This window comes from Panthera leo, chromosome B4 (genome assembly GCF_018350215.1).
Source record: "Panthera leo isolate Ple1 chromosome B4, P.leo_Ple1_pat1.1, whole genome shotgun sequence".
Lineage (NCBI taxonomy): Eukaryota > Metazoa > Chordata > Mammalia > Carnivora > Felidae > Panthera > Panthera leo.
The window spans coordinates 38,167,827-38,180,684 of NC_056685.1; the positions used below are offsets into that span (position 1 = coordinate 38,167,827).

General features: G+C 47.9%; 1 protein-coding gene across 1 annotated transcript in view; it reads left to right on the plus strand.

Moving 5' to 3' along the window:
* Window positions 1–5,409, plus strand: part of PRMT8 (protein arginine methyltransferase 8) — a 65,508-nt gene extending 60,099 nt beyond the window's left edge. The window contains exons 9-10 of the mRNA XM_042945535.1: window positions 3,621–3,742; window positions 4,519–5,409. Coding sequence (XP_042801469.1) covers window positions 3,621–3,742; window positions 4,519–4,602 — 206 coding nt within the window. The 3' untranslated portion in view covers window positions 4,603–5,409. The remainder of the gene's footprint in view (window positions 1–3,620; window positions 3,743–4,518) is intronic.
* Window positions 5,410–12,858: the final 7,449 nt, after the last annotated feature.

Genomic DNA, 12,858 nt, shown 5'->3' on the forward strand with positions numbered 1-12,858 from the left:
GATCTCCCTGGGCAATATAAATTACAAATTTATAGCTAGAAAAAGTTTTAAATTTTAGACAAAGCTACCAGCCACTTAGCCACTATGAAGTGAAACAAGAAGCAGGATTCCACTCCCTTTCCAGAAGCACCAGGAAAAATCTTCTTATGAAAGCCCCTGCCATTTGTTCCCACAGCCCCCTGAGCTCTGCATCCCCATCCTTGGTCACAAGGATGACCTCGCTGCCTGAGAGTCTTCTCATTTAGGCTATAGGATGTGAGGGGGAGGCAAGGCTGTATAGGTCGCTGTTTTCCAAATTTAGGACCATATCTGGGAACTGATAGGCATCCTGAATTGATGTCTGTTGAATGAAGGAATGCATGCATGAATAAATGCATATGTACTTGGAATGTTGGGGGCAGTACTGGTTATACTCACTGTAAAATATAGAACAAAAGCTGTCCATAACCCACAACCCAGAGAGACTGTGAAGGGGAGGGAGAAAACGGGAGGTTAGCATGTGGGGTCAGGATATTAAGAGGATAAATATATCTTCATAATAGGGAATGCTGAAAGTTACATGATCTAGAAGGTTATAGCTGGGGCAGGGTAGGGTGGGAAAGACTTATTTACTGATGAGAATTCTAGATGTCATCCACAGCCTTGTTCTGGGTGCTCACCCTTGCACCTAGCACCTTTTTGGATGCTTCCCCAGGACATTCTAGACCACTAGAGTGATGTAGAACATCTTTGAAGGTCAGAGCCATAGATTATGGATAAATAAAATGATATGCCACCTCCCATAATGATTATAACCACATAATTCAATGGCTTAGCAATACCCTAACATGGGGTTAATGTGTTATGGTAGGGAGACCATATTTATCTTTCAATTAAAGACACTTCTGATAGTGAAAAGGAAAGCTATTAATAGTTATGCTAGGAAGACAAGTAAACTGGAGTTGTCTTGGGCACAGCAGGAGATTTGGTCATATACTTTCCCCCTTCTCATCCCATCTGATTCTCAAAGTACTTGGGGAGATAGATATCGTGCCCCACATTCTGCAGGTGTATAAAATGAGCCCCAGGGTCATATTGCAAACACAAGGCAACATGGAGGCATGAAACTGGGACTATTGTTGCCTAATTAAATGTTCTTTCCACTCTTGCCCACCAAAGAGATGTTATTAGATGCGAAAGAGTGGGTTTGTAAAGGGATTTCAGCCATGCTCTGTGCCTACAACACATGTGGGGGATTTTTAAGTCTTGGCAACTCTGCTCCCTTCACATCCCCCAGAATGACTGAATTCAAGTCTCTAGGAGTAGTGTTGAGAAATCTGAATTTTAATCAGTTTCTCCTGGACACCTTGATGGAGAATTAGTATTGTGAAAAGTGGTCTAGATGATTAGTTCATGGCTGATGGACCCCATGACAGAAATGTTTGGGGAGGTTCTCAAACTTTTGATGTTGTCAAGGGGAAAAAACCCACTTTTCTCGAACCCAAGGCTGGTGTATTTTTTGGACCACCACCAGACACACCTAGGCTTGATGGCTGCCAAACCTGAGCCAGTGAATCTCTGGGACTCTCATAAGGCATCTGATTAGGTGACAGAAGGAAGTTGCTTGAATCCCCTTGCCTGAAGGTCTTTAAGAACAGGAGAGACACCTGTCTGAACTGGTGTAGGAGGAAGTGGGGGCGAGAGTGCTGTCAGTCATACGCTGCCATTCTCCGTATACACCAGAGACTATCTTTTGACAATTTATTTAGATGTAGTTGGCAGGGAAGTGGCTGGGACAGGTGGACTTTGTCTGTAGACAGCAATATGCTTTAGAGGCCATGAAGACTGGATATGTTTGGGTATCTAGGATCTAAAAGCCACAGACTGCACGTTCATGATCCTCCTTCAAGCCTTTCCAAACTCTCAGGCGGCTTTTCCCTGCCATGACCTTGAGTTTGCACTGATTTCCCAAATGCATACATTGAAGGCCACCCAAGTCTTTAACCAGATCACTGACATTTGATCAAGCCAGTTCATTGCAAAGGGCAAAGAAAGACTCTTCACTACCTTTTTAAATAGATCCTGGGGTTTGTAAGATCTTAGAGGCGATCTGATCAGACTCAGTGCATGATAAATCCCCAGTGTTTGTTATAGGAACACCTCAAAGTTGGACCTCAGGTAGCTCAGATGATTGCAGAACAGCCCTAATTATTCCTGGTGAATTAAAAATCTGCCTTCTAGTAACTCCCAGTGACTAGCCTTTGTTCTGCCTCCAATGCCATATATAAGGCCACATATGTCTTTCTATGTGACAGTTTTTGAAGTATTGAAAGGCACTTATTATTCTCCCCAAGTCTTCTCATTTTTAGCTCTGGTCCCAAGCAAAGAGGAAATCAGTATTAATGAGTCCTACATCCAGGTGGAGGAAGATTAGAGACTGAAGGGCCAAGAGGATCTTACTATAATGGGTTCTTCTACTATCTATAGTTTTCAAAGTCTCCAATGTAATTGAACATCTATGGGTACCTTGAGGCATAACAAAGTGTCTACTATTTGGGTTTTGCCATCTGTAAGTGTAGTAGTTACAATCTACCAAGTGTGGTGGTAGGCACTGAGGATATAACAGTGAACAAGTCTGGCATGGTGCCTGCCTTCATGGAAATTGCAGTCTTGTGGAGGAAGCACACAGCTGAAAAAAGACAAAGGCATTTATGCTGCAGTATGATAGACATTGTGGTAACCAAAGCTCAGGGTGGGCGGCCAAACTAGGCTTCCCAAAGGAAGTGACTTTGAAGGATGAGGAAGGGAGAGACTGGTGGACTAGGAGGGAAAAGTATTCCAAAGATAGTTGGTGCTGAGGAAGATGGCCCATAAGCAGGCCCCCTCTTCTGGTTGTAGAGTATGTAGTGTGCCGAGAGAGGATGGATGGGATTTAATGGCAAATACAGGGAGTTGCCAGGATGGTGTGCCTTTGGATCATGCAGGAAGAGTGAGCTGTGGACCAGTGGTGGGGCTGTGGGATGAGAAATATCCCTTACTTCTTTTGGATCCAGTTAGGAGGACACAGCTGAAACCCCACAACAGATGTGGGCCAAGGGTACCAGGTTCAGTTCTAGGGCAGAGAAATGGCAGGGAAGCCTATGTGTAGGATTGGGGTGTTGGTGGGACACGGGTTTAGTTAAGAAATTTGCACACCTGATGTCATTTAAGGGGAGACAGGATGGTCTACTCTACAAATCTCCCTCTTATGCTGTCTGAACGTCTTCACTCTGTTGAACTAATTAAAAACAGTAGCCTTTTGAGATTCCTTTATGTTAATGAGCTTAGTTGGTGAGAGGGTATTCATCCCACCCCTTGGAAGGAACTTGTAATACCTGCTTCTTTCTCTTCTGATTCCTAGCTAAGATCAGCAGCCTGGAGGATCTGGGAACTTGATGGAAGGAGGAGCCCTGGGGCTGAGGATTTCTGGGGTTGGAGGCAGGCTCCAGGGGCTGGGTGCCTTGACCCACACAAGTGCTGGCAGTTGGTTTGGTGAATCCCAAAAGAAGCCCAGCAACTTCTAGGCAAGGTCTCAGCCTCAGTCCTTCTGGAGACATCTTCTCTGACTCTTCCTTCCCACCTCCCTTTTCTTCTCCCCTCAGCCCCCGATGCCCCCTACACCCACTGGAAGCAGACTGTCTTCTACTTGGAAGATTACCTCACTGTCCGGAGGGGGGAAGAAATCTATGGGACCATATCCATGAAGCCAAATGCCAAAAATGTGGTGAGTGCTGAGGGAGTCTCTGTCTGGGACAGGGTCAGAGGGAAGAAGGGACCCGTGGAGCTGGTTCCCTGGAGCTCCCAGGACCTCCTCACCCTGGTGCCCCAAGTGCCTTGTGCACAACCAGACAAGGTACTGGGGGAGGGGCAGTAGAAAGCTGGGTTTAGATCTGACTACGTATAACTGAAGGCCTCCAACCATGGCCCCTTAAAACTCAAGGGTGATAGATTTTCTCGAGGACCCACTCTGGACTCTCAGCCTTCCTTGCATTTAGCCTTCAGTTCTGCATCTGAGGGGCTTTGGGCACAGAGGCTGTTGCCATGGGTTTCAGCTCATTTAGAACAAGCCAACCCAGGAAATAACAGCTTCTGGTGGCTGGGAAGATGTTTGGTTCACGTTTCTTCAGCGAGCCTGGTGGGTCAGGGATCGTGCGATTCTTTCTGAGCAACCGCGGGTGCAAGCGTGTGTATTAAAAGCATCTAGAGAATGCTTTGAAGGTTGTGCCACAGAAGACTCAACCACCCCACTCTGTTTTCTCTCAGGATGAAATCAGAGGGAACATTTCTATATTATAACAGGAAGGCTTTAGGTTAGGAATCAAAGAACTTCCTGTGTGGATAATGAGGCACTAGAATAGATTCCCGAGGGCTGTTTGTGGGAACCCCTTAGCTAGAAAACCTTAGAAACACTGTAGTTACCCATCCCTCTGCCTGCGGGAGGGGGTGGTGCTTGCCTTTGCTACCACACTAATGCTGGGACCCTTTGCTCTTCCTTTGTAGCGAGACCTCGATTTCACGGTAGATTTGGATTTTAAGGGACAGCTGTGTGAAACATCTGTATCTAATGACTACAAAATGCGTTAGCATACGTGGGAGGCTGCAGACAGCGAGCAAGAAGAGAAACTCTTAACTCGATCTGCGGCTCTGTAACAAGGAACACCGTTTGCAGGACTACACTCTCGAAAACCAGAGTTTTTAAATTCTGCCTTGAAGATTGGTGAACTCACCAGGGCTCCCGTGGGCCACTGGACAGAGAGCTTCCAGTTCCTCGGCTCTGCTCTGGGAGCCCTTCACAGAGGCTTTGCTGTCGCCGACAAAGAGCAACCTCCCGTGCTGTGGCTGGGGCCCCCAAGGATGGAAAAGTATACACGTATACCCATTTGTCCTCCTTAACTGTGAATCTCTGGAACTTCCAAGTTTTGCATGCTGCAGGCATCTAGGACAGATTGCTTCACTAGAACCTGGAGACATAGTGTCTTTGATAGCATAAGCCAGATTACCTGTCTGTGCGGTGGTGTGCGTGTGTGCGTGTGTGTGCGTGTGCGTGTACAGCATATACATTAGTTTATTTACCCACACCTGTATATGCATGCATATACAACCACGTGGGTATATTTCTGTGTTCATTCAGGGTGTGTGTGTGTGTGTGTGTGTGTGTGTATGTGTGTGTGTGTGTGTGTGTGTGTGTGCGCGCGTAGACTATATATTACTCTCAGAGGAGATTCTGTTGCTTTCGAATAGGAATTTGTTTTGTGATTAGTTCTCCCCACTTCCCATCCCTTACAGATGTTAAGCAGCTATGAAACGTTCTCTGTACTAGCTCTGGTCTTCTTTTGACTAGACTGTGGCTCTGAACCCTGAGCACAGTACCACGCACTCTGTTGGCACTCAATAAATGCACATGAGAGCGAAGTGATGGCCTGGTTGTGTTCCTGGTGCTCTGGGGTGGGAGGGTTTGGGAGGAGGTCAGAGGCCACACTGGAATGGAAGATCACAGGAGCAACAGATGCTGTTCCCAGCTCCCAGAAGGTAGTGCCTTGGTAGAAGCAGTCAGGACTGGTCCAACAGCATGTCCCCTGCAAACTCTCACAGGGTGGGGAGAGGGACTTAGGGGTGAAGTTGGGTGGGGGGGAGGACAGGAGCTAACCAAGAGTGCTCTAGAATGGAAGGCTACATGTAGCCTAGAGGAAGGCCAACCTCAGGAATAGGAGAATCTAGGGTGTGCATCCCACTGGGAGGGCCTGGAGAAAGCAGGAGATGGTGGTCCTGGATCCCTGGGGAGAGACTGGGGCAGGGTCTGAGTGAAAGAGTAGGGTGCTGAGAGTTTGCTGTACTGCACAGTGTCTCGTCCCTGGTCCCTCACCCCTGGCTAGTGTTTGGCCTGGGCTGCCACCCTTTGCATCGACAGGAGCTCACCCACCTTGAGTAGAGCTTTCCCACCCAGCACAGGTGAAAAATACGTGGGTCCTAGGATGGTGCCCCAGGTTCCCAAGGCAGCCCCCTTCCCCAGCATGGCTGGTAAATCTCTAGCGCCCCCAACTTCTTTGGCCCTGTCTAAGCTGGCCTCTGCCTTCAGTGCACCATGGACCTTGGGCAAGTCATGTCACTTTCCTGAGCCTCAGCCTTTTCACCACTCATCTGGACTAGCTGATGTTCCACGCTGTGTCCTCGGGAGCCCTGGGGCTTGTGGGAGGTGTCAGGATCAAGGTGGGCAGAGTTCTGAGTTCCCTTCTCCCCAGGTTTAAAAAAAAATTCTGGGACGCCTGAGTGGCTCAGTCAGTTAGGCATCTGACTTCGGCTCAGGTCATGATTTCACAGTTTGTGAGTTCGAGCCCCTTGTTGGGCTCTGTGCTGATAGCTCAGAGCCTGGAGCCTGCTTTGGATTCTGTGTCTCCCCCTCTCTGACCCTCCCCTGCTCATGCTCTGTCTCTGTCTCTCTCTCTCAAAAATAAATAAACATTAAAAAATAAATTTAAAAAACCCCAATTCTTCCCTGGCCGGTCTTTATTTTCCTTGGGAAAAAGATTCTACTAAAAAATAAAAATAAAATAAAGACATGAAAAGGAACCAAGACCAAAAGAAAATACCTCTGAAAATGATGTATCTAGGTGACGCCAGAATCCTCCTGACCTTAATATTCTGAGGTCAGTGGTATCTTGGATCCTCTCACGTTCTCTCTCTCCTGCTGCTAGTCCTGTGCATTTTCACCTAAAGCTGCCCAGAGCAGCATTTGGGTCTTGGCTGGGTGCCCACCCCTTGGCCCAGAACCCCATTTTCACTCACCTGCATCTTTATGCTATTTCTTGCCCCCATCAGCTCTGAAATATTCTCTCTGGAGCCATCATCACTCAGAAAGGAGAGCAAGCTCTATGGGCAGATATGGGGCCTTTGCCTGAATTTTAAAAGGGGCCTCCTGAAGGCACACACACACAGTTCTGTGGAGACTCTGCTTGGCATGAAATGTGAACTTCAGTCCCCACTTGCCCCCTGGTCTGGTGATAGGTACAGTGCAGAAACTGCACAATAGGACACAGAGGCCCTGAGAAAAGCTGTGCTGAGCCTCTTGGAGCCCATGTTGGTTTCCCTCTAGCTTGTAAAAGGCTATCCTGCATTTCGATTGTCAGTCAATCATGCTTTCCATTAGAGACCTGTTGGCAAAACTTCTAGCTTTGGTCCAAGTGTGGTAACCAAATCTCCATAGGATGGAAACACAATGTACTTTGCCAGAGTGGTGAAGTGTTTGGATGTGGTTTGGTTTCTGGTTATTCTTTAGCTTCTGAGACAGGTAATGTCATCTGTGTTATCTCCCCTGGGGGAGATTTCCCAGATGCTGGGAAGGAAGAGGGCCATTTAGAGGTAGTGGGTAGAGGTGGGGAGGACGCAGAGGAGGCCTGGGCTCAGCTGTGGGTGGGGTGTCCTGAGGCTGGTGGTGTCCTTGAAAATGATCAGTGACTCCAGCAGCAGTGGCCCCTACCCTTTTGTAACCCTGTGGCATCTGTATGCTTGTTGGCTTCTCCAGAATCCTGGAAGTTAGGTGCAGAAGCACCCCCGCCTGTTCTGTGGTGGAGGCCCCCTGAGGACCCAGAAGGAGGAATGGAATTGTAGCAGAGCTAGGCTGTGACCTCAGTCCTGCCCAGTGGTCCTTTTGCTGCCCGTGCTGATCCCTCTGAGCCCAGGCCTGGAGGCCTCTCCTTGTACCTGGACACAAGTACAGTGAACATCATGTAGTACTTTCCATCCCCATGTGTTAGATAAGGAAAGAAAAGGACAAGCTCAAGAAGACAGCAGTGAATGTCTCAGGAGAGGGAAGGGAGGTGAAGAAGGACATGGAGGTGGGAGGTCCCCCAGAGGGCATTAGACAGAAACTCATTAGTGGGTTTTCATGGTGGTGGCAATTGGGGAACCCTTACATTCTGCCTTTCCCTGGGCAGGGAGCCCAGCCAACTTTGTGGAGGATTCCATCCATGTCAACAGAGTAGAATCCTATGTGGCCAGGAACCAACTAGGAGGATGACCCCCTAGGAGCTCTAGGCATTTGGGGCCTACAGGCATCCCTTCATCCCTGGAAGACAGGGGAGGACTGAGCTGAACAGAGGCCCAGAGGTCTCTCAGGCCTCTCCAGCCACCAGAGGAGAAGGTCACCCCTGCAGTCTGCGCCAGGCCCTGGGTCTTCAGCCCTTGCCCTGCCATTTCCCATCTCTGCCCCTGGGTTGCAGGGGTGAAGCTGGGCAAGGCATGGGGAGCACTTCCACAGCAGCTCCTTTCTCCTGTCCACAAGAATGCTCTAGAGGGAATGTAATTTCTCTCTAATTCAGTGGAAAATAAGCAATATCTGCTTGGAGCACGTTCTGAATAGAAGTGGGTGTGTGAGATGAGGTCTTGGCATGACAGTAGAGACCCTATAAAGATGACTTCACTTATGAAACCTGTTCTGTCCCTGACTCTGCTTTTTTTTTTTTTTTTTTTGAGACTGTACAATACTTACTAGTGGCTCTCACTCCTGTCTCTCTTCTTTCTTTCTTTGTCTTTGGGGGAAACTTCCCCCTTCCATTCCCAGCCTACTTCTACCCAGACCCACAGCCCTGGGGCCTCATTGGTGGTCTTATTTGGGCCTGTCTACCTGAGTCTTTCTGAAGGCCATTGCATGCATGGTCTCTCTTCCCCATTAGAGCACAGGCTCCAAGGGCAGAAACCTGCCTTTCTCTGTTCATCCTCTTGAACAACATGGGGGTGCAGGTAGGAGGTGACAGGGTGACACCTGACCAACTTGACTTCATGGAATGTGCTCAGGAGCCATTCTAGGACTATCAGGCTCCTGTCCCTTCTATCTGTGCCCCTGGGGAGATATTGGAATTTTTGTTACTCTCACAAAAGCCACCTATGGAGGCTGTCTCCCCTTTGCTAGGCCCTCTCTGCTCCCCTGTCTCTACAGCCTTCCTCCCCTCTTGGCACTACAGCTGGCACCCCACCTTGAGGCCCAGCCTGAATCCAGACCTCTGTAACAAAATGAAATTAAGTGAGACATCTCAGCCCATTCCTGCGCTTTGGGTCAGTCACCCAGATAGGAGTCTGTCCTTGGCCTAGTGGCCAGTAGTGATCATGGAGTGATCTCCTATCCTTTTTTTTAAAATTTAATTTTAATTTTAATTTTTAATTTATTATTTATTTTTTTAATTAACATCCAAGTTAGTTAGCATATAGTACAATAATGATTTCAGGAATAGATTCCAGTGATTCATCCCCTATGTATAACACCCAGTGCTCATCTCAACAAGTATCTTCCTTAATGCCCCTTGCCCATTTAGCCAATCCCCCCACCCATGGTTTGTTCTCTGTATTTAAGAGTGTCTTATGTTTTGTCCCCCTCCTTGTTTTTATATCATTTTTGCTTCCCTTCCTTTATGCTCATCTGTTTTGTATCTTAAATTCCACATATGAATGAAGCTGTATGATATTTGTCTTTTTCTGACTGACTTATTTCGCTTAGCATAATACCTTCTACTTCCATCCACGTAGTTGAAAATGGCAATGTTTCATTCTTTTTGATCGCTGAGTAATACTCCACTGCATAATATACCACATCTTTATCAATTCGTGTATCAATGGACATTTGGGCTCTTTCGATACTTTGGCTATTGTCAATAGTGCTGCTATAAACATTGGGGTGCCTGTGCCCCTTAGAAACAGCGCACCTGTATCCCTTGGATAAATACCTAGTAGTGCAATTGCTGGCTTGTATGGTAGTTCTATTTTTAACTTTTTGCGGAACCTCCATACTGTTTCCCAGAGTGGCTGCGCCAGTTTGCATTCCCACCACTAGTGCAAAAGAGATCCTCTTTCTCTGCATCTTGGCCAACATAAGTGATCTCCTACCCTTAATCTTTGGGTATCACACACTAGGGGAGTTCTGTCTGTTCTTGCACCCCACCCCACCCTTGCCACTACACAGAGGTCCTGGGTTCTGGAACCCTCTTCCTGAAGACAGATTTTATTTGGTTGCTGTCTTGAGTCTTGCAAAGCACCTCGTTATATACCTGGTTTCTGACTGTAACCCCACCTGTGTGGCAGTCTAGCTTGTCTCAGACCCTTGCCCTGTGGTCTTGAGACTGTTGGGATAAACCTGCTTGAGGATGGGTGATCTCACACCTGTCTAGGCATGATGAGTGTGCCTGGCTCCACATCTAAAGCCTCCCAGGCTGCCTTGAGCTCATCCCATTGGAAGCAATTGGCTCATATTCAGCTAAGGCTCAGACACAACATGTTCGATGATCAGAAATTTGACCAACAAACATTTATTAGATACTTAATGGGCTCTAGGCCCTGAAGTAGGCAATGGCACGTAGCAGAGTCACAGGCACTATCCCTGTACTTATGGCCTGCACTGTCTGGTTGCCAATCTCTGGGCAGGCTGAACTTGCTCCTGCCCCAACACTGAGAAATGAGGTCCCTCAGTCATCCTCCCTAACCTGGCTGCTCTACCCACCCCCCCACATCTGCAGTGTGAGCCCAGCTCGGTGATGCAAGCTGTATCAGAGTGAGTGGTGAGGATTTTGCCTCCTTAGTGTCCCTCAGTCATTAAGCTTTTGAAATAGAAGGAAAATATGCCTGAATTGCCCAGCTACCTGTTAATGCCACAGGAAGACCCGGTCTATCATTTTCAGAGAATGACAGCACTCAAGGAGGCCCAGAACCCTTCCTGATCCTAACCATAGGTCATTTCTCACAGTAGAAGTGAAAAGGGTATTTACCAAAGGGTCTGTAGCTAGCACCTCACCCTCAAGGGCAGACAGAGAAAACTGGCAGAGGAAACCCCTAGGATGCTGGGTCACTTGGCCCAGGCCCTGCTGTCCCCACCCCCAAAGGCAAGCATCAGTCACTGGACAACTCTGCCACATGCCTTGGGGATTGGAGCCAAAGACTGAGACAAACCCCATTGGGGCTGATTACTCACTATGTGACTTTGGGTCAGTTACTGCACGTCCACGAGACCCTTTAGAGATGATCTGGATGAAAGGAGATAAATGTAAAGCATGTTAGGAACCTGTGAAGCACAATAGCAATTCTAGGTATGATTGTTATTTTAATAATGTTTCTGCCCTGCATTCCAGCTCTGTTACTGAGAAACCTACCTGGGTGCCAGTGCCTGAGCCTATGCACCTCTGAAGGTGCTGGATGGCAGCAGGCTTTGTCATCAGAGCCACAGTCAGCAGCTGGCAAGGCCCCAGGGCTGCAAGCTTTGGTGAGTTTGGGGGGCAGCCTTGTAAGTAACACACATGTAGAGTTTTTGCCAAAAGCCCTGGGCAGAGGTGGCCTGCTTGTTGGCTCCTGTTCATTAGCTCTCTAAAGGCCTCACAGGTGGCTTGCAGAGATCTTTTTTTTAATGTTTATTTATTCTGAGAAAGAGAGAGAGAGAAAGAGAGTTGGGGAGGGGCAGAGAGGGAGTGAGAGAATCCTAAGCAGGCTCCTCGCTGCCAGCATAGAGCCTGACGTGGGATCTCAATCTCATGAACAATGAGATCATGACTTGAGCTGAAGTCAAGAGTCAGATCCTTAACCGACTGAGCCACCCAGGTGCCCCACTTGCAGAGATCTCAAAGTCCATCTCCCAGCCCTCCAGCAGACAGTGGCTGACACCACCTGATATGTGTCCTTCCATTAGAGCTAAAAGATCCTCAGTTCTTGAGATGCCATAGTCCCACCTGGGACTCTCTGGGAAGGTCCTCACCTTCTGTCTCTCTCCACCTGCATCTCCAAACACAAGGACTTCCCGGTGACCTTGAGACAGCCTAGTGTCTACATCTAGTATCTGGTTTGCATCCCGTGGAGAGGATCTGTAATAATCCAAAATGTCCACTTTACCCTGGAATCCAACACACGCTGCTTTCCCCAGGAGAATTTTCTTCTAGTCGTATTTGGTTTTGATTAGTAATTTACTGAGTTTGTGTACTTAGAGCACCTATTTTCTTGATGGCTGGAGTTAGCGACTCGGCAGCACCTTCTGGGCCTGGCAAGAGGGATGAGGTGGGGATCAGGCTGGGAACCTCATATTGACTGCAGTAACAACCACATAAATGCTTACATAAGAGTTATTTGGCTACACTTAATAGGAAATAACCAGCCACTTCCCCACTGTCATAAATTGTCATTAATGTGACCGAGGCATGTGCCACTGTGGCATTGTGAGTCAGAGGGCATTAGAAGAACAGAACGATAGGGATCCTCCTCTGAGCCCAGGGCAAGGATTGAGCCTCCTGAGAGAACATTTGTGCAGGGAGGAAGAAGCAAAACTTAGAGATGCAGAAATTTTCTGTTGCACACATAGCTACACAGTCCAAGATTATCATGTCACCATGAAACATGGAAGATCTATATGGGGGCAGGAGGGAGATATGCTCACTACATGTTATCTGGAGGTGGGGCATGGTTTTCAGATCAAGCACGGGTGTAATTTCATTTGCTCCATGAAGGCTCCGGTTCCAGTCCTGGATGGAACCAGAAGGACTAAGCGAGCAGTCTTTCTTAACTTCCTGCATTCCAGAGATATTTCTCGAGTCCCTCCCAGGAACATAGGAGTGAACAAAATGGATGCATCTGCCCTCCTGGAATTTACAGGCTGCTGAAAGAGCAAAGCCTAAGGAAGAATGACAAATATGATAAAAGAGGAAAGGCAAAGGCTGAAGGAGTAAGACACTGCTAAGAGATCAAGAGAGCCTCTCTGAAGATACGACCTTAAACAGGAACTTGCAGAGGCACCTGGGTGGCTCAGTCAGTTGAGCGTCCAACTCTTGACTTCAGCCCAGGTCATGATCTCACAGTTTCTGAGATCGAGCCCTGTGTTGG